We start from the raw sequence: 23,960 nt of genomic DNA, 5'->3' as shown, positions 1-23,960 counted from the left end.
AACTGGGCCATCAGCCTGGCCCTGGTTGCTTTCCCTACTCCAAATGCATAAGAAAGGTGTGTTTAGATTTTGAAATGCAACACATTGGCCATGCATTACATCAGCAAGACTGGTGGTTGAGTTGTTTGCCTCTGTGCAGCATAGCTATGTGACTTTTGTTCTGGGAGAATAAATGTCTCCCAGTAAAGCGGATAATCTGGCCAGGATGGAAATCATTATTGTAGATGATTGAGCAGATATTTGTTGGTCTCCATTGAGTGGAAGCTCTGTCAGGAAGTTCTGGGTGAGACCTTTATCTCTTGATGGATCAGTCCGATGGACCACTTTACCTCCAGTTTGAACAGAAAGAGTCTTTTTGCCCAGGGAATTTCATTCATGGGGAACTCTGGGAGACATAGTGATTGTCGAGTGGAACTTTCTCTCAGGAGACTACAGAAATGGACTGGGTAAGTAGGACTTGGTCCCTGGAGTGACTGGACATATCCTTGTCCTCCCTGGTGCCTCCCAGCAAAGACTCCCACTTTGGTTGTCCAGTGCTCCAGAGTTTCCTGGGGTAGGTGTTGGTACCTCTCTCTTCTCCCTCCTCCAACTTCTATACTGCTTTTGGAGGCTTTCTAAGATTAGGAATCTGTGGTGTGAAGGAATCTATTGGGCCCTACCTTTGGTCTTTTTCTTTCTGTTAGATTAGTTTATCCTCCCACAGTTTTTCACCATCCCAACCTACCTCTCATTCAAGATAGCACATACAGCTCTTAAAGTTCTGTGGTTCCTCAACAGCTGAGTGCAGGGAAAACAAGGAGGAATTAGGCCATTGGGTGAAGTTGGATCCATATTGAACACCCATAATGTCACATCCAGAGTCTTGTGCACTAGCAATACCAAGCAGAACTGTTGCAGAGCTGCATTGCATCCCTTAGTAGCTGAACAAATTTCCGTAACCAGACTAAAACTTGAGAATATATGTCTAAACGCATGCAGTAATTACAACATGCAGAAATAGGGCATTTCCAAAATGGGTAATAACTCAAGGGTCCTCATGACTCTGAATCATGCAATTGACCTCACTCTTGTTACATGCTGTTTTACCGGTTGACAGTATTGCAAGAGCAAATAACCTCCAACTCTTAATACGGCCGCAAGTGTCTGAATTCGGTAAAGAATCGCTTTTGAAGTTCGGTTGAACGTAGATTATTTCTTGTTTGTTATGTTAGTGATTTATTGTTTAAATAGGTGCATGCACAAGCATAAGCATAGTGTTGTAACATACACACGGCACAAGTGACTTTTTTCTTCTGCTCATGTTTTACATTCACAAGTTTTCATACTTTTGTTGATCATGTTTTTTTTTGGGGGGGGGCGTTATATTTTCACTCTTGTACAATAAAAAGAAGAGCAGCAGAAAACCATATAACACATAAACTAGCCAGAGAAACGTCAAACTAGTTGGGACTTGTGCTTCACATCAGTACATATTCAAGGACAAAGAAATGCCACCTGCAATTAATTACATTCATAACAATAACCAGTCATTGTTGCCGAGAAAGATTTTGTGTATTTATCTATTAAGGGTAAACAGTGTTTCCACCAGACATGCTTACAAAAGCAAATAATAGGACAGCTTGCAATTGTCTGCTGTACTTAAGTGTGGCATATTTTAAGCAGCTGACAGGTGGGATTTGGGGATTATGAGAATACGACAGACATGATGCAGACACTAGTGCGGCATTACTGGCTATATAAAAGGTAAAATGTACACTGCAGTGAGAAATTTGGTGCTGCTTAGCCAAAGAACATGCAGGGTGCTCAATGAAGAGGGGAGATTGTAGAATAATGTTGAGTTCACTTGAGTCTAGTGGAGTCCAAACCAACCTCATTCACTTTAGCTTTAATTTGTGGATCACCGTTTAACAAAATTGATAGTGTCTCATTATTAGTTTGTAGGTATTTCTACATAATAGTTGCCATGCCACTCAGTCTGGATGTAAATCTGCCAGATCACGACTGGTGGATTGGTGGTGGTTTTTCCCATTTATGGAGACATACAATTTCACTGAGGATTTGAAATAATTCCACCCACAGTAAATCCTCAATTTTTTAGAGATAAAGTGGAGGAAAATCCTCCAGTCATGTTCTAGAGGTTCTTCACCACTGTACTTCCAAAGTCGGAATTTGGTGGTGCAGTAAAGTGCTGGTATGTTCCATTACCTTCACTTTTAACCAAACCTCCAAACTCGTAATGAATTTGTTGCAGGGAAGGGTACCTTTAATCGTTATGTCAAGGCTCAGATCCAGTAACGTTGAGCTGAAGATGGGTATTGAGCATACAGGCTTGCGCAATTTCTGAGCACTTTGCCTACTGTAGGTGAGCATTGAGCAATTTGCCAGAGACATGCAAATACATCTTAGTATATGGTCAGATTCGTACTGGCCTATAGGGCAATAGGGCAATGCCCAAACCAAAATCACAAAATGCTAGTGTGGGCCAGTCTTTGGGGTCAAAGTGGGCCACATTTGTGGCCCACGTGGTCCAGTTTGATAAGTTACTTGACCATGTGGCTAGTAGTTTTGACCCAGTGTTACTGAATAAATGTTATTTAGAATGCTCAATTTGCATCACATTTTATCAAAAAACCTCCCCCTTGGGTACTAGTCAAACCGTCTGTCACAAAAGGAACAAATTGCCATTTGCAACTGTGGCCCACTTTCTCATTGGTGCCTGAGATAATTGCATACCCCTGTATACGACCTGGCAACAACAGGAGAGTGTAAAGCCAATTCAGAAATGTGGGTACATAGAACACAATACTCTGCAAAACTCGTCAAACGAAGTAATGAATAATCTATTTCTTGAAAATGAGGGGCAATGGTTGAATTTACAACCAGCAATACATCTACACCCGAATTTGCATTTGTGGTTGAAATTGTTGATATTTGATGGTTTCTCTGACAACATTGCGCTGGATTTCCACCAAAGCCACCCACACCAAGCTAGAGCTAAAATGGCTGCCACCAGGCCTTTCTGGTGACCATTCCTGGGTTTCACCTAGAAATGTGCCATTAAGGAACACATTTCTCACATGATTCTCTTTACTCTGTCGAGGAGTTTAATCAAAGATGTTCGGATCTGAACGAAGACACAGACAAATGAACATCAAAGATCTTCTTTCACACTGGATTTTCTGTAATTTAAGCATTTCTAGGATCGCAGTAGCATTTAAAAATCCATATTATTTTGTTGGAAATCAAGATTTTCTCCTGGAAAAAGGCAGAACAATTGCAATTTATAGTAGCACTATTCAAATTGGCCATTTCCCCCATACCATGTGATGAGTAAAGCATACACAAAGACGGAGGCGGTGGTTCGGAGGAGTGCATGAGCGTATGGGAACACAGACTTTTGTGTAGATTTCATATTTCGTCAATGGCAATGTGCATCACTTTTGTCATAAAAAAATAAAACAATGTTTTGGAATTTTGACCTTGAAAACTGCGTGCATGTTCTAAAGCGTAATGTTTGTTTTCCAACAGATTGGTGGATTCAAATGGAGTCGACAGTAAGTTTTTTCATATTCCGCTATGACAATAAGTGGGTGAGTGGGGCTATTTTTGATTTTGTATTTTGGTCTTAGCGTGCAGTTATTAGTAATGAAAAGAAGTAATTGAATTCAAATAAGACACATGAAAAGGGACATTTTACACATGCAGAAATTACAGCAGCGTTATGAGCTTCTGTTATTACACCCACAGGAAAGTATCACTGCACTCACCGTGTTCAGAAAAAACATCTACACTGGGGTGAGTGCTGAGCTCACTGCGGCCTGAAATTGTTAATTGCATCTTAATTTGTAACTATAGTCTAAGCAATCCGGGCCAATCTTGGGCAATTTGTTCCCAGCATCCCTTTGTCCGACCCTGCTCCCAACTGGGCCAACATGGATCACTTTACTGGCTTCGAAGCACTCTGAGTAGAGAACGGCTGAAACTTAATTGAGAATCTGCTGCCGACATCGACTCTGGTGTGAGTGCTGAGGCCGCCAGGGCTTGAAATTGTTAATTACAATCTAATTGTTACCTGTACTTTGTGCAATCCATGACAATCCTGGGACTGATCACAGAACATTCCTCGGCATCCCTTTGTTTCGGCCTGCCCCCGCCTGATTGTCTGGCCCAACAGGGGCCATAGGACTTGGTAGGCAGTACTCAGATTGGAGAGAGACTCTATCTTAATTGCGAATATGCTGCTGCTGACATTAACACTCGTGTGGGTGCTCAACTCCTCAGGGTCATAAATTGCTAATTGAATCGTAATTTGTAACTTTGCTCTGCACAATCTGTGTCAATCTTGGGCCTGCTCGCCCACCATTCCCGAACTCCATGTATCCAGCTCTGTTCCTGCCTGATTGGCCGTTCAACAGTGGTCACATGACCTGACATTTCTACAAACCCGAACACCTCACTGCAGCAAACGAAGGGCAGAGGCTAAGGGTGCCTCCTGTTTGCTTGTTCATCTAGCACCCAAGCTCTGTCCCAGGTACACCCTCTCGACAAACCAATTGTTCAACATCAAGGTAAGGTACATCTAAACTTTATCTCCCTTTTTATCTACAAATCCTCTTTGATGCCAGCATATCACTGCATAGCTAGACTGGCTGTGTGTATCAGCTGCATACATAGTGCATAGTTACATTACCTCTTTATATTACCTAATACCAATGGCATAGCTAGATTGTCTCACTATATTACCTGCATAACTAGATTGCATAGTTAAAATGACTCACTCTGTTCCGTGCACACCTAGTAAATAGATAGATATGCTCATTGCATTGTCTCTGCATATAGTGCAGAGCTAGATAACCTTTCTATAAACTTCATGCCAATCACATGACGATATTGACTCATTTTTATATTCCAGTTGCATATCAAAACTACCTTTGTTTTACATAATACCAATCCTATAGCTAGATTGACTCAGTATATTAACTCCATAACTAAATTGACTCGCTGTATTGCCTGCATACCAATTGTATAGTTTAGTTGACTCATTGTGCTGTGTGCATTCCTAGGGCATAGCTAGAGTGACTTGTTGCATTGTATAGATACCTAATGCCTAGCTAGTTAAACTCAGTTGTTTAATACCAACTGAATAGCTAGATTGATTTCTGTGTTACAGGCAAACCTTGGACTTATTAAAGTCTGATTAAATGCAGTTATTTGTTTACAAATTGCATAAGAAGACAGACTGGCTATACTTCATGCATACCAACTGCATACCTCCAATGACTCGTTGCACTTCCTGCATACCTAGTGTATAGCCAATAACTCCTTTATGTGGCATTAATTACTTTTATTACTCCAACTACTCCACAGAATAATCAGTCTATTTCAAAGTTTCTTAGTATGCCCATTATAACACTTGGCTAATCCATTTTGCCATTAATTACACAGCCACATTTACCAATGGCACGGCTATACTAATTGTCTATGCCACCAGCCTACCTAACGCATAACTAGATCCCTTCAGCCTGCTAAAATGATTCCCAATAACTCATGTGGGTTTAATCACACCATTTGAAATACAGACTTATTTCATAGATTCAGTATTTCACTACGTTTGACTGTGTTACGGCCGCTTCGTTCTATACACTGCTTTTCCAGTTAATCCTTCAACCCATTACCTAACCAGGCATTTTCAAGATCCTACTTGTTTAGCTGCCAGTGAACCTATTTCAAAGGCAGAATATATCCAGGGAGTAACCACAACCTCTGAATCAAATATGGGCCTCATCACGAGTTGGGCGGTAGCCCTTAAGTGTGTAGGTAACGCTATTACTGCAGCATTTGAGGGTTGACCCTGCCAGGACGCATTCACCTCCAGCTATGATCTGGAGGTGAATGTGCCGGCGGAGAGGGCATTTTTTGGCGCTAATAGCGCCCCCCAGCCCCATTGGGTCCATTGGACCCAATGGGGATTTACTGCCTTACCGCTACTTGTGATCCAGTGCTAATAGCACCGGACCAAGTAGCAGTAATGCTGTTTGCGTTGGCGGTATCCCAGCACTTAGCACCAACATCGTGATGAGACCCAACTTTCAAAACGTCTAACATGTTTTGTTCCCACTGTTTCACCCTCAATGAGAGTTCTCCAAGAAGCTGATCTCAGCTCAAGTCTACAAATCAAACACAAGCGTAAGTATTACTTCTTCACTCCCTTCCCTTGTGCCCCACCTACAACCCGCTCTCCTCTTTATTTTCAATGTCAGAACCTACAGTTCACTAGGATCCACAACGACACGCCAAAAAGTCACAAAGAGATCAGAGTCAGAACGGAAGAAAGGAGAAGGAAAGAGATGGAAGCTGCTCTAGACACCCCTTCGGATCAGCCAAATGGAGACTCAAAAGTAATCTGACTCCCTCACCTCAGGAGGTATCTGTAACCTTTATTTACATATATCTCCTTAAGCAATCACCAGAACCGATCAAACATGAGTAACCACAGGACCTCATACAGAACCACTGAACAGAGAAACATGACACATCTCCAGCTGAACAGCCTTGCCTATGCTTACCCTGGCAACGTCCAATATAGCATAAGACCTCTTCCACAAGAAGCAATGTCTCCTACACCAATCGACATTAGACAACCTACACCATCCTCTAAAATCCCACAGGGAGGACAGACAGATGAGCCAGACCCCAAAAAGAACCTGCACAGCTTTTACAAATCTGCTTAACATGCAACACATGGAAACTAATGAAAACAACCATGAAGGACTCACTGACATTCCATGAACCTACCAGATCCACCCTGGAATGATGTGCACGAGATTCATCCTGATAAACTCACACTCTATTTTGAAACACTACTCTGAAATCTTTGATCTATTCTCTGAGGACCAAATAGATCTACTCTTCATCTTGTATCTTGTTATGTGACGACCAATCCCAGTTAGTCACAAGAGTATCCCCTCAGGCTACGAGATCATATGTTCAAATCGTTCCAGGAGGAGTGGAGGGAGGATAGCACTGGTATACAAGAGACTCTGTTATAGTCTCAACATCTACCATCAATAACATCCTGGACTGTGAATCACTCCTACCTGGTCCATCTCTCACACCTCATCAGAAAGCTACCCCCTCATATACATACCACCTTCCTGTTACAATGGATTTCTAAACTCTGCTCCGGTGAACAGATGTTTAGGAGGACACCCTTGTTAGTGAAACAGGGAACACTTCTGGGAAGATAGTCAGACCAATTCACGGTAGCTTGGAGAGCAGTCAAGGCTAAGTCACAGGAGTGGGGGTGATCTGAGGTCTTTGATGAGCACACACAGACACCAAGAATTACTCTTAAACAGTAGTATACAAATATATACAATTTATTAGGCACAAGAATAGACACAAGTGAATAATGAAAAACACAATAATATCACCACTCAAACACACACTATGAAAAATATATACAGTCACTTTGGTCAACACGGTAAAGTGAGGGAATACCACCAAAACCTGTAAGGGGAAAAGGCAGGCAAACTTTTAACATTGACAATCTTCAGATATGGGTTACCCTAACCTTGTAAGTCCAGCCCTTTGATGAATGGAGCCTTGTGCTCAATGTTAGATAGGCATGTAAAAGCGATTGGTCATGCGTATAGTCACAAAGTACAATATCGAAGGTGCTGGCAATGTTAGACAGAGGATTCTGAAGTGTGGAAAACAGGTTTTGAGAGTCAGGGAAGCATCTGCTGTGGAGAATAAAGCTATTCCCAATGTTTGAAGTGCTTTAGGAAGCAGAGGCTACCCCAGCCAAGGCAAGTACCACAAGGGATCCTTTGTGCATACAGATGCAATGGATGAAATAGGGTGCACCGGTAAGTGGTTACAGTACTCACCGCCCATAGCTCACTCAGGGTTCAAACTTGGCAGGTATGGAGAGGATCGGATAGAGTACGATGTCCCACACATGGCTTGGCTTCAAGTGCACTGGTGCTGCGGGTGTGGATGCATGTCCTGTTTACACCAGGTACTGTATCTCTCGTCTCGGTTTAAGATTAAGAAAGCACTGAAGCGGCTGGTCTCAGGACACTTAAAGAAAGGTGGGAAAATTGGCAGCAGTGACCATCACTGTTGCACAGTGACACAGGGGCCCCAAAGTCTCGTGGTCTGACACACACTTCTCTCTCGCAGCCAAAAGCAGCTGGGCCGACGAAATATGGCAAGAATGTGCTTTGCATTGCAAGCTAGGATTCCCTCAAAGCTCGAGACAAAACTTGTTTACACAACTCTCCTGCACGGAGGCCAAGGTTTGAGCTAGGCAGTGCACTGGATGGCCCAGGGATACTTCAGAGAAGGCTCTTTTGCAGGGCAGCCAGGAGGCATCGAGAGTAATTGCTCCCACCACTCCAAGGGGTTGAATCAGCCTTACAGGTCTTCGGCGATGGAGCGCAAAGTAGTGCTCTACCAGGCCAGCAACGGGCTCAGGGTGCCAACTTTCTTCTGCGTGGTTACGGATAGTCCTTGGATCTGCTCGGCTCTTCTGGATACTTGGCCCATCTACAGGTCAATTCCAACCTGTTGCTGATCTGCGGATCTGCATTCAGGACCCCATCTCATATCCACTAGTCCAATCAGTTATCGCACCCAGTGGGCCAATGAGAACATCTGTCCCACTCATGCACACGAGCAGTAGTCCAATCAGGAACCAACGTGGCTGTCATGCCCTCCTGCACACCAGACATCTTGGCACCAGTAGTGTGGATTGGGACTAGGCAGTCACAGCCCACTTTCTGGGTACTGACACACATGACCTGCAGTTGCCCACGAAAAGCTGCGTCTTTATCAGGTGACTGCATGCCCAAATAACGGTTTCACAACCACCACAAAGACCAGGAGGAAACCAACAGACAAAATGGCGAAAGGAGAAGACAAAAGACCTTGTGGCACGGCCATGACGGACACTACCCACAATCATGAGCCAAACATGGTAAGCACGGTATTGCTCAGTAAAATATTGCAAAAATACATGAACACGCTGCTCCTGCCACCGGTCTACTCCCAGGCACATTGGCTAGTTACCAAATAAATCCTTAGTGGATGTCTAGGGCACGGAAATGCAAGGATCCCATTGTGCGGTACAGTAATGTACTTTGCGCAATTAATTACAGTTGTGAAAAGTGACACCAAAGTCGAAAGAGAAACAGAGTTTCTCAGTACTGACATTCTGAAGGACATGTCAGTTTCCCCATAACGATCAGCGAAAGCCCAGTTGAGTGCAGCGGAAGGCTGTGGTCCACTGGCAAAAGTCAGGACAGGAGGCTGCAAAAGAAGCAACAAGTTTGGTGGGTCCACAAATATAGAAGTAAATTAGCAGTTTGTGAAAAATGTCCCTAACACTTCCCACAGCTCAAACTTTGCAGAGAAACTGGCTGATGCAGCCACCAACCTATGCATTGATTGTCAATCTCTAACCATTTTCTGATATTTCAATGTTTGACTCAAGAATGAAGAGCACACCATCACAAAATCTCTTGCAGCAAATCTTTCCACACTAGACCTCAAGCAAATGGTTAAGTGGCCGGCTCACATAGCTGGCACATCTGGATGGCATCTTCTGCAATTAAAGTGCACTCACTGTTTTCTCTGCAATACACCATCCCAGAGGGAACCACTTAACCATTCCTTTCACGATGTTAACACAGGCACCCCATATCATCTCTCAGAGTCATCCAAAGGGCCCCTGAACATAACCTGCCCTAGAAAGGATGTGCAAATTAACACTCTCCTGAAAGGTCTAGCAGCAAACAAACAGACCTACATTATAGATAGACCAATAACCACTGGATGAGAAACTCCGGAACATTCATTACTGGATGACTATTGTGTTGGACAGTATCACTCAGAAGAAACCTTTTAAAAACTTGCAAAAGAAGTAACTGGCAAAATGGTTGACGCCAAAATAAACCTCATGAAGAAGGAACATTGTAAACTTGAGCAAATCAGGAGGCAAAACAACCTGCAAAGAAACAATTTGCCCACCATCAACCACTACGTTTCTACAGTTCAAAAGTTATTAAAACTAAGAAACAACACTACTTGTGATGCATTGAATTGGCACTACAAAGCCAAAAGGAAATGTTTAAATTCACAGAGAATTCAAAACTCTGACGACCTTGAGCACAACCCCTACTCCTACTCAAGAAATTTGCAAACGGATTGCTGCACATTTCAACAGAAAGATCCTCCAAACCCAACAGCATCTGGATAAAAAAGGACGTTCACCTTCATAGTTCACCAACAATGCATCACTCATTAACCCATCTAAACTCCTTCAACCTTTTCTCTGCAGAAGACCTTCTTGCAAATAATGACTGCTGTCAGCCTACACCACCTCCCATAACAAAGTGTTGTGGTGGAAAGTACCAGTGGTTAAAGCCTTTATGGAAGGGGTAAAGAGACTCCACCCTCCAATTTCCAACCCACCACCAGATGGGACCTTAATGTGGTGCTTGCTAAACTCATGGGGCCCCCCTTCGAACCCATGCATAAAGCTACTCTCAAACACCTGACTTATAAGACTGCCTTTTTAGTAGCCATTACATCCATAAGGAGGGTCAGTGAGATTCAGGCTCTGTGAGTGCAGGATCCTTTCTTTACTATTCATAAGGATAAACTGGTTCTACGAACTCACCCTAGATTTTCACCTAAGTTCATTTCAAAATTCCATGTTAACTAGTTCATTGAGCTTCCGGCCTTCTTCCAAGAACCCAAAAGCTTTGCTGAGGTTAAACTACACACACTAGATGTGCGAAGAGCGGTCCTCTACTACGTAGACAAAACCAGACCACTAAGAAAGACAGATCAACTGTTCGTCTCCGTAGCCACAGGCAGAGAAGGAGATCGCGTCTCTATAGGTGCCATCTCCAAATGGATAGTCAGATGTATCCAACTGTGTTACTCCCCTTCAGATAAAACTCTGCCTTTTACGCCAAAGGCCCACTCTGCAAGAGGCACGGGGGCCACTCTGGCTTTCATTGCAAATATACCCATTGACAACATTTGCAAAGCAGCTACATGGAGCTCTAGTCACGCCTTTACTCAGCACTACTGCATTGAAACTCATTCCAAGACAGATACTCGAGTGGGACAAGCGGTTATAAGACATTTATTTGCTCATGACTCTTCTCACATCCCACCTTCTAATGCTGCTTGCTAATCTATGCACAGCATGTGATCTAAGCAGATTCCACAAGCCTCAGAAGGGATACATTACTTACCATAATCGTATTTCTGATGCGTGTATCTGCTTAGATTCACATGCACCCACCCTTCCTCCCCTCTGAGAGAAGGCACATGGATGCTTGCAGTCTTATCATTATATCTGCTTGGATAATCTGTACTCACGCTACTCCTCATGCTACCTCATGTCAGAAAAGTTACAATCTGAGGGTCCTACACGCTTGCGGGATCATGGGTAAAGTGGATATCACACTAGGTATAGTATTACTGGCACGCTCTAAGTCGACACCCATTTTCGAGTTTTGAAAAACAAACTGTAATAATCTGTAGCTTCCACTAGATGTCGGCCTATGCACAGCATGTGTATATAAGCAGATACAAGCATCAGAAATACGATTACGGTGAGCAATGTATCCCATACCATACATGGACTCTCAGAACAGTGTTAGCAAAGCATAGCTGCAAAAGCCCAAACAAGGCTGCCCTGAACCCATAGGTAAGTTCCTGCACCTCTTCCCCTTTCAGACCCTATCCACCTCTCTCTTGCTTTCTGCCACCCACACCCTGCCCCTTTTGCTCCCCAATGACAATAACAAATGGACAACCAATTGTGGATGGAAAAGGCTGCAGTTACATTATTAGGCAGGAGGTATCCTACAGATGTTCCGCTTTCGACGGTGCAGGATCAGGGTCCTGCTCTGAGCTGGAGCCCTTACATCTTTATAACCTTTTGCAGATGATCTCCTTCTTGAAAACAGCGTCCATACACCCATGCCTTGATCTTTTACACATGTGATTCCCATGTGCCTGGACCTCTTCTGCTGCTACTCATTTTCCCAAGTGGCTTGACCTCTTACACAGTTAATCATTTCCTTAGGTTTCCTGTCCTCTTACACAATTACTTGTTTCCCAGGTGTCTTGATCTCTTATGCAGTTCCTACCATCCCCAGGTTTCTTGTCTTCTTACGCAGTTGCGCCTTTCCCTGGGTTCCTTGACCTCTTTCAGCATTACTCCCAACATTCATTTTGCCCAGGCCTTGACCTCTTATCTAATCTCCCAATACCTTTCCTAATTCCCTAGGGGTCATGCTTACTTCCCCACTTTCTCATCCCTGCCCCCCCCTTGCCGGTCTTCCCTTCTTATCCCATACAAATTACCTGTATCCGGGGCTCTTAAACCACACCCAGTTCCCCCAGTGCCTTGATCTTCCTCCATTCCCTCTTTTCCCTGCTTTCCCCTGGGTGTCTACTCTTTAACCCGATTGCGTATTTCCCCTGGTGACTTGACCCTTTATCTGCTCACTCCCTTGCCCCGGACCATGAGCTCTTCGAACATTATTAGTTTCCCCAGGTGTTCTGCCCTGAACCCCCTTAATAATTTACCCAGATTGCTTGACCTCTTCTCCACTTGCTCATTTCCCGCCCCAGTGGTTGCCCTCTTTCGCATTTACACCTCAGTTCCTCACTTCCCCAGGTGGCTTGACCTCTTCCCCCCTTGTTCCTTTCCTCAGCTCGGTTGTCCTCTTACATGCTTCACTTGCTTCTCCGGGTCTCGAGACCTCTTACCCAATCCTTGGGTTCCCTAGTCTCCTGACCTGTTACCGCATCCCTTGCATTCCCCTGCTCTCCCTCTCTCTTACCCCTTTCCTCATCTCCTTTGTGCCCGACCTCTGTCCTCTTCTGCCTCCCCCGCTTACGTGGCCTTTTGCAGTGTCTTTGCTCCACTGCCCCCTCCTCAACCTGACTTGTCTCCCCGCACACCTGTACCTTGTTGCTTGTTAACCCTTCCACCTTCCCCCCAGTCCCACCATGTCTCTTTACACAGCCCCTTCAATTCCTCCCCAGATCTCCCCCATATGGCTGGTGGCTCTCCAGAGGTTGAGCCTCCGCTGCCGGCAGTTCACTTCGGTGGCTGCACAATCCATTGTGGTTCCTGTCAGCACTTCCAGCCTGGATGCACCATGTCCCTCTACTGCAACGACTCTTCTGCAAATTAGACCATAATACAAAATAGACAGTGAAAACATTGTTAAAAAATGTTTCTTCAGCATGGGCTGGCGGGTTCTACCTTTGCCTTAAACTGCAGCATACGAAAAAGAAGGTTTCTGCCTTCAGACCCTGGGTTCTAACCCCCTTTTGTGGGTGGGTCACCCTACCCATTTCTGGCTCCTCACCTTCTCCCTTCAGGCCCATTCGCCCCCTTGTACACCTCCCCCGTCTCCTTTTGGTGGCACCATATGCATGGGGGCTGGGTTCTCCTGGGGCCTGTTGTGCGCTGCGGCTAATGCAGTGGCCACCAAGGCCTCACGCTTCTCGGTGTGTCTCCTGGCACATGTCTGGTGTTTATTTTACATTTAAAGTGCAGGAGGGATTGCTCGAGAGTCCTCCTGTAGACCACACGTGATAGTCACTTCTTCTGAACAACATGACGGAAAATAGAATTCTTAGAGATTAACTTTGGTAAGATTATTTTGAAGTGTTTAGCAGCATTAAAAGGAAGAATCCAGGTATGATCGTTTAATAAGTGTTTATAATATGCACATTATTTCTCTTTTTGATATTCAAATGTGATAATACAATTTAATGAACATGACAGAAGTCCAAAATACAGCTAATTGTTTTTTTTTAATGTTGGTTTAATTCATTTTAGAAATCCCAGCTTCATTGAAAACCTCTCCAGACCTGAATTCTCATTACTCTGGTAAGCAAAATGATAACAACCTTCTTTCAGAGGGAGCACTTACAATACACTGCCACTTCTATTGAAAGAGATATCAAACACATTAAGTAGGTGGAGGGCAACAAACCAGCCCTTTACTTTGGAACCCAGAACACAAAAAGATCAGATGTCAGGTGACCTCCAGGATCATCCTACTGCACCTGTGGAGCACCCCCTCATTCTTAGGAGCCTCACCCGCCACAGACAACACAACCCTTCCTGGAGAAGGGCCATCTGATACTGTGGGAGATTAGGTGATATGGACTGGAGACCCACACTCACGCATGTGACGGTGATATGGACTGGAGACCCACACTCACGCATGTGACATTTGCAGTGCTTACAAACTGTTCAACATTTGATCACTGGTAGTATATTAACCTGTGCTATTCTCTTGCAGTAAGTGCATCTTTTGTTGATAAGGACGGGGGTGGGTTTGTTTGAGTCAATATACACTTGCAATGGTCATACTTTGAACATACCACCCCGAATAGGGAGTGATGGTCTACAGTGCCTCTTCTATTTACACACAGCTTGTATTTTAAAGATGTGCACAAAGTGTACAAAGGGCTTTCGATTTTGCTCAGGAGGGGGCCTTCCCTCCATCTAGGAAATTCAAAAATACCTACAGCAGATGTATGCTGAGTTCCTTTGTTTTTTCTCTGTTTGTCCATTGCTGTTTTTGATCAGTGGAGTTTTCTAAGAGTGCATAATGTGGATATATTTAACAGTTGTTTTGCATCATTTTCAAAGACTGCTTGGATCTAACCTCTTGTCATGAGATATTGTTAAATCCCCTTTAGTTTTGGGATTTGTTAATTTGTTAAGCACTAGAGTTTGAAGAGAGAGTAGGGGTGATGCAAAGCGGGATGGTTTTCCAAACAGTGCCCTCTTCTCCTATCACATTGGGTTGAGATGTTGCTAGGTACGGGTAGCATAGCTCAGTGGCAACGCGCTCGTCTTGCGACGATGCAGAATAACTCCGGTTCGAATCTCTGGTGCGTGCTTAGAAACCTCTTCCATACTACTGTGTTATAAAAACACAATTATAATTATATAAGCCTTGTCTCTTGGCTGTATGTGCACTCCCACGTAACATGGTGGTGTTACAAGTGCATGTTTAACACAAGAAGACTTTCCTCCTGCCTCCTTTTTTAGGAAGGTTAGGGATCTGAAGTGCGTTATATCAGCTGCAAACTATTTATTTATTTATTTAATTGCATACTGGGAAGAACACTGCTCTTTTGGTCGCAATACAATGTACAAGAGAGAAGATATCAGATTTGGCAGAAAGCAGTGAGCATTGGACGCACTCTCTGTGATAGACAGTAAAAAAGTTATGTGGGGAACTCTAGTGGTTAAAGGTGAAATGTAGCAAAAAGTTCGCTTTTCATAATCTCGATTGATGCAACAAAAATGGTGTAAATCCTCATGTGGGAAGCATGCAATCAAGTATTGCTTGCTGTAAAGCATTTAACAAGGAAGAACGGTGAATGTATATACATCTTGAAATGTTAAGGCAATACGTGTCCGGATGTGATTGTGGATATGACCAGGGGCACCGACTTCTGGGTTTCTGAGGGGCCGAGGTTGGGATTTTTCGGCACCCAAAAAAAAAAGTAAAAGTCCCATTGAAAGTATAGGGACTCCTACGTAGATGGCCTTTCCCGTTTGCATGTGGCCTTTTCTGGGGGTGGTGGAGGGGGCCGAGGGGCCCCGGAGCACCCGCACACTCAGTGCCCCTGGATATGACAGTATTTTAGAGTATTTCTACTCATTGGGCATTTTTGGAAATGACAACACTTCCTGCATTTAAGGCCCCTACGGAACCTGTGCACAGTCATGGACGTGTATTGCAAGCAGAATCCTGTTATTTGGAGCGCTCCCACTCACTCAGTCTTTGCATGCACAATGTACTTGCTGTGGATTTAAATGAATGCCTTCAGCACTAATGTTCTTTCTGGGAATCCATTAGCAGTAAATACCTCTGGGAAGTCTGTAGCCCCCCTACCCTTTCAGAATGTGAAACATGAAAGCACGCCCCTGGCCTTCCGTAGATAGTGTAGACCCTCGCTCCATGACCCTGGCGTTGGAACACTTCTGCCCTCAGCCACGGCCACCAAAGGGATTCCTGTTGGTGTACAATGGGAAGCATACACTCTGTTAATAAAGTAGCTGCAGGCACACATGCATATCGTCAATTAGCATGATCATATAGTAGTATACAAATAAACACATAGACCTTTTTGTGTGCACTTAATGCAGTTGCTGAGGGCAGTTTTCATCTTCCGCCCCATGTTTTGAGCCAGAAATGTTTGGGCCTGGATGTGTAGCTCCATAGCCTTAGATTTGGGGAACATGTCTGGTTTATTTCTCCGAAATGGAGGAGTGGAAGCAGGGCCAGCAGTGACTAGGTTTAGAGCGTGCATTGCTCATGATCCAACAGAAACTGCCTTCGCTACTAGTGCACATAAATATTATCTGAATCAATTATTTATATCTATTAAGTTTCTTATAAATAATTGATTGCTGAACAGTATGAAAACATTGTATTGCGTTCTAAACATGTATCTGCACTAGCAGTGAAGGCAGTTTTGTGGGTTCATGTGCAAGTAGCTTTACCAGGGCCAACTTCCACGCTGCGCAAACAAATTCTCTGGCGCTTCTCATATGTGTCTGCGAGTTAGAGCGTGCATTGAAAAGTTCCCTGGAAGGATCTTCTTTTTCCCTTTCTATTTCTGTTTTATTTTCCTCTGTGGCACCTTACGCCAAGGCGCTTTGCAATGATTAATGGATTGGAAGAATAAATGCTATGAGGACAGTATATGACAGGATACAACAGAAAGAAATTGAGCAAAAGGACAACAGCACGATCGATTACATTAATTGGTTGTCCATGAAACAATAGAAATGAAAGCCAGGCAACATAATGAAAAGTTGCAAGACAGAAATAAAACAAGCCAACCCCCAACAAAATAACGCTTGAAAATACCCAGCTTGAGAAAAGGACCCCAGGCACGACTCTGACTGATAGAAAGCACAAGATGATAAATATATGGTAGGCTAGTCCCACACAGGTTCTGACAACAGTGAAACTCATTCGACGCTTCCTGGCTAGTAGCAGAAATAGTTCAACACATTTACAGATATGTAAAAGTCTTTCTGCTGCATATTAACGGGCCTATTTCTGACTCTCTTCCCCAAGTGCCTTTTCCACCAAGAAACCGCTTAGGTGGTGTATGTGCCTTCTACAAAATCCTTAGCATACCATATCCTATCATTCAAAGCAATGAGCACATTTGTGCCTCAGCATCTTTGATATTCGTGGCCGATTCTGTGACCAACCACCAGCAATTAGATGCAGTTGTACATGACCACACCAAATGTAGGCACATTCATGACACTGAGTTCACATCTGCGACGTGTCAATGATGCGGTAAGAACAATTATTTTACTTTTAACTCGGGCATGGTATGTCTGATGGAGAAATTTGAAGTACAGCAGTCTACATTCTTAATTCATAGATACCTCTGGTCTGTAAGCATATCTGATCTGACTCCACATCAGTTACATCACATCCCAAAGATTTCTCTCACCTGCACTTAACTGCTACAGCAAAGTTCATTCTCATTACCTGCTTATAGAGTGGCAAGACTGATTTCCTCTGAGCACCCACCTATTATGTGCATTTAAAACTTTCTGGCACAGATCCAGGGGAGCCAAGAAACAGTTTAGAAATATTTCCCTGCATTCTATAAATGAGTACCCAGTGAGGGACAATCAGATTGTTACAAACAATCTGATTGGCCCTCGCTGGATCCTTACCTGCCCGACAAGGCTTCCCTTGCTGCCGCGTCCCTCGGGCTTCTTCCGACTGGCCACCATGGAAAGGGAGAAGGGACTATCTGTAGTCCCTTCTCTCCTTTCCATGATGGCCATTTTCTTTGTTTACTTTTTTGTTTCTATCTGTTCAACGGCCGCCATGGAAAGGGAGAAGGGACTACATGTAGTCGCTTCTCCCTTTCCGTGGTGGCCATCTTCTTTGTTTACCTTAAAAAAATCTTTTAAATGGCTGCCATGGAAAGGGAGAACGTACTTCGTTTCCCATTGCATGGCGGTAATCTTTTTTTTTCAGTTGCAAAATGCTGGGGGGTCTTACAACTGATTTATTAAATGAATCACTGAGGGGCCCCTTTGCTCATTACATGTATCCAGCGCAGGCAACTGTGTCAGGAGTATTCGCTTTGTCAGAGGAAGGAACCTCAAGTATTGCGGTGCCAATCCTGACAGGGTCTATCCATACTCTTTGAATGCACACATGACAAGTGGTGGATCCAGGGCAATACCAGCTTATTGCGTTTGGCAACTGCACAACCAGGTAATGCATTTCCCAATCAGTGACTCTCAGACCTCCAATATCAGCAACAAAGGCCCATTTTCTCACCTTACCTAGGGTATTTACCTCTTCAAATGTGCTTACTCATGAGGGATTCTATTTGAGAGAAAACTGGCTTTGGAGGCTGTATGGGTATAAATGTAAACAGGCACAAAAATGTGAGAATTATATTCTTTTGTAGTGTGATGTACACAGACACTGGAGCTATGTTATATGAGATTATTTTATATATATCTATATATCTATATATATATATATATATAGATATATATATAGATATATATGTGTTATCCATGCAACTGACTTGCCATCAGTCATTCGAGGAGCACTCGCCTTCGGATGTTACTTCAGAGATTTACATCACTCTCAGCATATCTTTTATAACCTCTTTATTGGTTAAAAGTTGGCATCCACGTATATAATACGCCTTGCATATAGGCTTTCCCAACAAAAAGTTGACGTGTTTCGCAGCGTTACTCGCCGCTTGCTCACAACACCAGTATTCTATCACCATAGTTTTAAAATACAAAGAGACATGACTGTAGGCATAGAAACAGGACATGTGGATCGACATTTAGTGGAAACAAACAAGGGTCTTACATGTTAGTAACTAGTTGGTTGTGTGCCGGCGGCCATCTTAAGAAAGGCTTAGTTCCTGTGATGTGTTTTATCCCATTAAGTTGGTTCATGTGAAGTCAGTGATTGAATAATCATTACAGACTCTCGTAATACCCAGTACTATAATTCGTGAACTATTAATAACTTCTTAATGGTATGGTCTCATCTACGGCACACTTTGTACTAGTCTTGCAGATGTCAGGTGTGTTGAATGGTTTCCACGTGATCCAAGTAGTGTGGTAATCTCTAATTACCATAAGCTGCCTATTTCTCTAAGTATGAAATGTTTTATGCCTTCATGTAGAGTGCATGGTGCATTAGCCATTTATGCAACAGAGTGCATATATATATATATTTTCTCAATAAGTATGAGGATGGTAAGGCGAGCCCTGCTTCCTATGTCCTCCTTCCAACGATCTCTCTCTACTTCGCACCGATCTGTCACCACATTCTGGAATCCTTCCATGTCACCACATTCTGCAGGCACAATACCACACATCCCTTTTCCTTCACAAGGACTCTTCTCCGGGCTCTCACCGTTGAGTATAGTTCTCCAGATATCTTGGCCTTCCATAACCCCTATCAAATCTTGATGTTAACGGTGGCATGTCTGTTTCATTTGCAAGGAATATCCACCATTTCCTTTGTTCCCACTCACATCCTTTCTGCTGCACATCACCTCACCATGCCTTGTTCTCTTAACCATCCCTCTCTCCAAATTCCATACTCTCCTATCCTCTGTCTTCAAAGCATGTTTAAAAACCTCTATTACTCTAATTGCTGTAGACCACTGACATCCATCGTCTCTCAACACAGCAGACAATTTGATTCTAACCCAGTCTCCCACCAGCTGAGAATTGGACTTCGTGAAATGTCTATTGTCTTGCAGCACCTTGTTTTTTATCTGTCTCTCTCTGATGTTCTTCCTCAATTCATCCAACACCACCATCATACTGGTCACACCACCCATCCAACCTGGAAACAACCTGGTACTGGCCTTTCTCCCTCTGCTATTCTCAAAAGGAGAAACTCCAGTTGTGCTGTGTGGTGTGTATCTGTGAGCCACCACTGTTCTCTTCACAGCATCCTTCCAATCTTTCCCATTAGACCACAGCCATCTAATGGCCTTTTTGATCATCCTATTATATCTTTCCACAATCCCACTGGTTTGGAGATGATATATGGAACTTGTTTTGTGCACAATGGCCCTCTCCTTAAAGTACTCCCCCATTTCTCTCAATTTGAATTGGGAACCAATGTCTGTAAGAATTACATCAGTATAACCCTCACGGCCACACAACTTCTTCAAAAATTAAATCACTCTCCCAGCCATAACGTGTGGTGTCATTAACAACTCCGCCCATTTGGTTAACACATCTATAACTACAACACAATGGGCCTCATTCCGAGGTTGGTGGTGGTCATGGCGCTTTTAGCACCATGACTACCTGCAATACCGGTACCGAGTCCGCCCTCGTTCAATGGGGACTTACCGGTCTATTCCGACCTTTGTGGGACCGGTAAGTACCCATTGAAAAAGCCATTCCCCATTCCCATTTCAGCACCCATAGGGCTCAATGGGAAGGGGGCAAGGCGCTAATAACGGTACTGCAAATTGCGGTACCGTTATTAGCTCTGAAGTCCCTTAACGGGCCCCATCCATAACGCCTGGTAAAACCAGGCGTTAAGGAAGGGACACGCAAAGGGACCTCAGAATAGGGTGCAAAGGGATTACCGGCACCGATGTCCTTAACGGTTGTAAGTGATTTCAATCCAGCACTCCAACTAAGTCAATGCCTAGTATGGGATGCCCAATGGAAACCCTTATGTATATATTTTTATGTCAAAAGTTCTTTTAATTCTGGATGATGTACCCTTATATAACGCCCCTCTCTTCGAATCCCCCGGTCTCACTGAACCAAGAAATAGGTTTGTTTTGCAAATTAAAAGATTTATTTGAAGAATTGAACAATGTATAGGTTACACTTTTATGAATATAAATAATGTCTGAATATCACACTTATGAATATGAACAATAATCAGCAATGGGTAATATTACAATATCAACAATCTCTTTAATCAATTAGGAGTTGGAATAGGAAGAATAATGTAGCAGAGAATACTTTGTATTGGTTCAAGAAATTGCAATGATAGGAAAAATGCAACACAGAAATAAGACTTGATATGACTTCAATCAAAGACAAGGTGATCACTCTTTCCCCCATCACTACTCACTCCCCCCCAATATGCAATATGAAGATATGGAATGAGGGCAGACAGGTTTCAGGAATAACAATCAACAATTGCAGTTTCAATCCCGATTCCCCCCAGCAAGCTTAGAGAGAACAGTAATTATTTCAAAACAGGTCAATTGCTTTTAAATGTAATATGTAATGTATGGAAAAAATGCTAAGAATGACTTTAATTCACTACATGGATTCAGAACTAGTGGGAGTTGCTTTGAATTGGTTCAGGTAAACACTAGAAATGATTGTAGAATGATTAGCAGATGGAAAAATGAAATCCAGAAGTTGACAGCAAGAAATAGCTATTTTATATGGAGTGAAATTGAGCCAAATGCAAATTCGCTGCAACTTTTCCGCGTGCGAGAAACGCGATTATGGAAAAGCTATAAGGAATTGGAATGTCGTTTGAAAGCTGAGGATTTTAGCTTCAAAATGACGTTTAAATTTCGTTCTTAGCAGGTAGAGTTCAAGAGTTACAGAGGTTTTAGTGAAGGTAGATTTTTCTCAAAAAGGTCAAGATTTCAAATTGAAAGATACGCTGTTGAAGATTTAGAACAAAGATTTCTCAACACTAGGGAGTCTATGGAGCCGCAAACTACACAGACAGCACAGCCACCTATCCAGAGGCGCCTCTGGATGTTTTCTATCTGCCTGAGACGATTGCCTTTCTCCAGAAAATATATATTAGCACCAAGATGATTATCAATATGGTTATCACAGGATTATGTGGATGAGAGAAGAATTCAAGGTAGACAAAAGAGATTCCATAATGCAGTTATGGATATGTTGGAAAGGGTTGGATTAGATTACTTAAGCTAAGAGATGACTATGGACAGTTCTATGCTAAATACTTACAACTATGACTTTGGAATGGAATGGGCCCGTCAAAGATCTGGTCAAGGGTTTGGACTTCACTCGCCCCCAGACAGGATCAGGGCACTGGGACTCTGCTCTCAGCAAGGCACTCTGGTCTGCATGGCCTCTTGGACTGGAACTGACGGGTTGGTTCTGGGTACAGCTCTGCTATATGGGTCTGGATCTTGGTTCTAGCACAGGGTTCTTAGCTAGAAGCAGCAAAACAGCTCAGCCAGGCTGTTGGATTTTGTGGTGCCCTTGGAAGTTTAGGGGTTAAAATCAGGTTGCTAGATTTTAAAGGCCTGCTGAAAAGGGTTCAGCTTTTTGGTTTAGGCCTCTGCTTCAGGGTTCTGGAGTCTGGTTCTAGAGTCTGGTTCTGGAGTCTGGATCTAGAGATGGGTTCTTCCTGCAGAGCGCTTCGCCGGTAGATCAGTGATGAGTGAAAGTGTGTGTGTGTGGGTCCTCAACAGTCCCTATTTATCCATTTTCCAAAGTGGGTGGGGAGGCTGATTGTTTATGCCCAACCCTCTAAGGATCTGATAGGTCAAAGAATTCCCCCTCTCCTGATTTGAGAAAGGAACAGTGTGTCAAGATGTGTCATGATGTGCCAGAGTGATGCTGCCATTTGCAATCTAGGGAAGAACCTCCCCATTGCTTTTACCCAGAAAATCTATTTTTCCCAAAAAACATATTTTCAATATGCACAACTTGTTAATAATACATATACACATCACAGATTGCCTAAGGTACGTTTCTGTCCAAATCTTATCTTCCTACGAGTTTTGGTTCATAAATGACAGTTTTATGAAATTTTGGTTGGTTACACATTTTCGGATCTGTACAATTTTTTACACATACATGCACATACTCTCTGGGCATATTCCTGTCATTTTTCATGTTCCTAGCATAATCACAATAGCTACAATATGAAAAATTTTGTGGTTCAGTCTCAGAACATCGCACAGATTCCAGATTAGTTTTAAACTGTGAGTGAAATTTTCATTTGAATAATCTCCTAGTTCCATATTTTTGCCAGTTCAGCACAATATTTTATAAGTCTTTCCCAAAACATACAGTTACTTTAGTTTCCAATCCACATTTGCAGTCTGGCCCGCCTCCAAGCTTGGCTGAGTCAGAATCACCTGAGCTTCTTCCTGCCAGGGCAGTTGATGTCAGTCACACCCGAATTAGCATTTTCATTCAACTCAAGGGAGTCCTTTGTCTACACTCAGAGCAACATGCCAGAGTGCCCCTCCCAGTTCCTTTCACACCAGCTTGCCAGTTTGTTAGCAGAGTGCAGGGGAAAGATTCCTTTGTTTGGGAGAAGGTGTGGAATGTCTTTGAAGCTCAGTGTGGCTAACTTTAACTTTTAAACACAATGTCTGAAATTGTCTTGTCTTAAAATATAACTTACATTTTTAACAAATACATCAACCAATTTCCTAATTCAAGCCTTTTTAAAATATAGTTTTGAATTGTATCCACCTCTTAGGCTTCTGATAGCAAGTCTTTCTTTGGCATATTTAGCTTTTGAGACACAAGTTTCACCTGTCAGATTTAGAGATCGCCAGAGTCTGAAGGAGGCAAGTAACGGTATTGCACCCATTTTTGACATATTTCTCCAAGCAAGCAATCTTCAATGTGGATTTTCTTCTGATAAGTGTACTTCTGCTGACATTATATTTATGTGGATTCTTGAAGTAGAATGATGTTCAACACCCAACAAGGAGGTTGGATCTTTTGGGTGGTTTGTGAGCCATGATTTTTGCAAATTTGATAACCAAGAAAAACGGCTCTTCACGCAGCTCTGTGTTTCTTTTGCAATCAGCCTTGCTCTGTGGGCAGCCAAATGATGGGTTTTGGCAGTGGTCTCCTGTGTTACCACTGAGAT

General features: G+C 43.2%; 1 protein-coding gene across 1 annotated transcript in view; it reads left to right on the top strand.

The window, feature by feature from the left end:
* The window catches only part of TRPM6 (transient receptor potential cation channel subfamily M member 6), a 1,703,532-nt gene that overhangs the window by 1,473,747 nt on the left and 205,825 nt on the right, over positions 1–23,960 (top strand). The window contains exons 31-32 of the mRNA XM_069625828.1: positions 3,529–3,554; positions 13,886–13,936. Coding sequence (XP_069481929.1) covers positions 3,529–3,554; positions 13,886–13,936 — 77 coding nt within the window. The remainder of the gene's footprint in view (positions 1–3,528; positions 3,555–13,885; positions 13,937–23,960) is intronic.

This window comes from Ambystoma mexicanum, chromosome 6p (assembly GCF_040938575.1).
Source record: "Ambystoma mexicanum isolate Mex_15411 chromosome 6p, UKY_AmexF1_1, whole genome shotgun sequence".
Lineage (NCBI taxonomy): Eukaryota > Metazoa > Chordata > Amphibia > Caudata > Ambystomatidae > Ambystoma > Ambystoma mexicanum.
The sequence above is the reverse complement of the archived record's forward strand: the minus strand, read 5'-3'. Positions and strand labels throughout refer to the sequence as shown.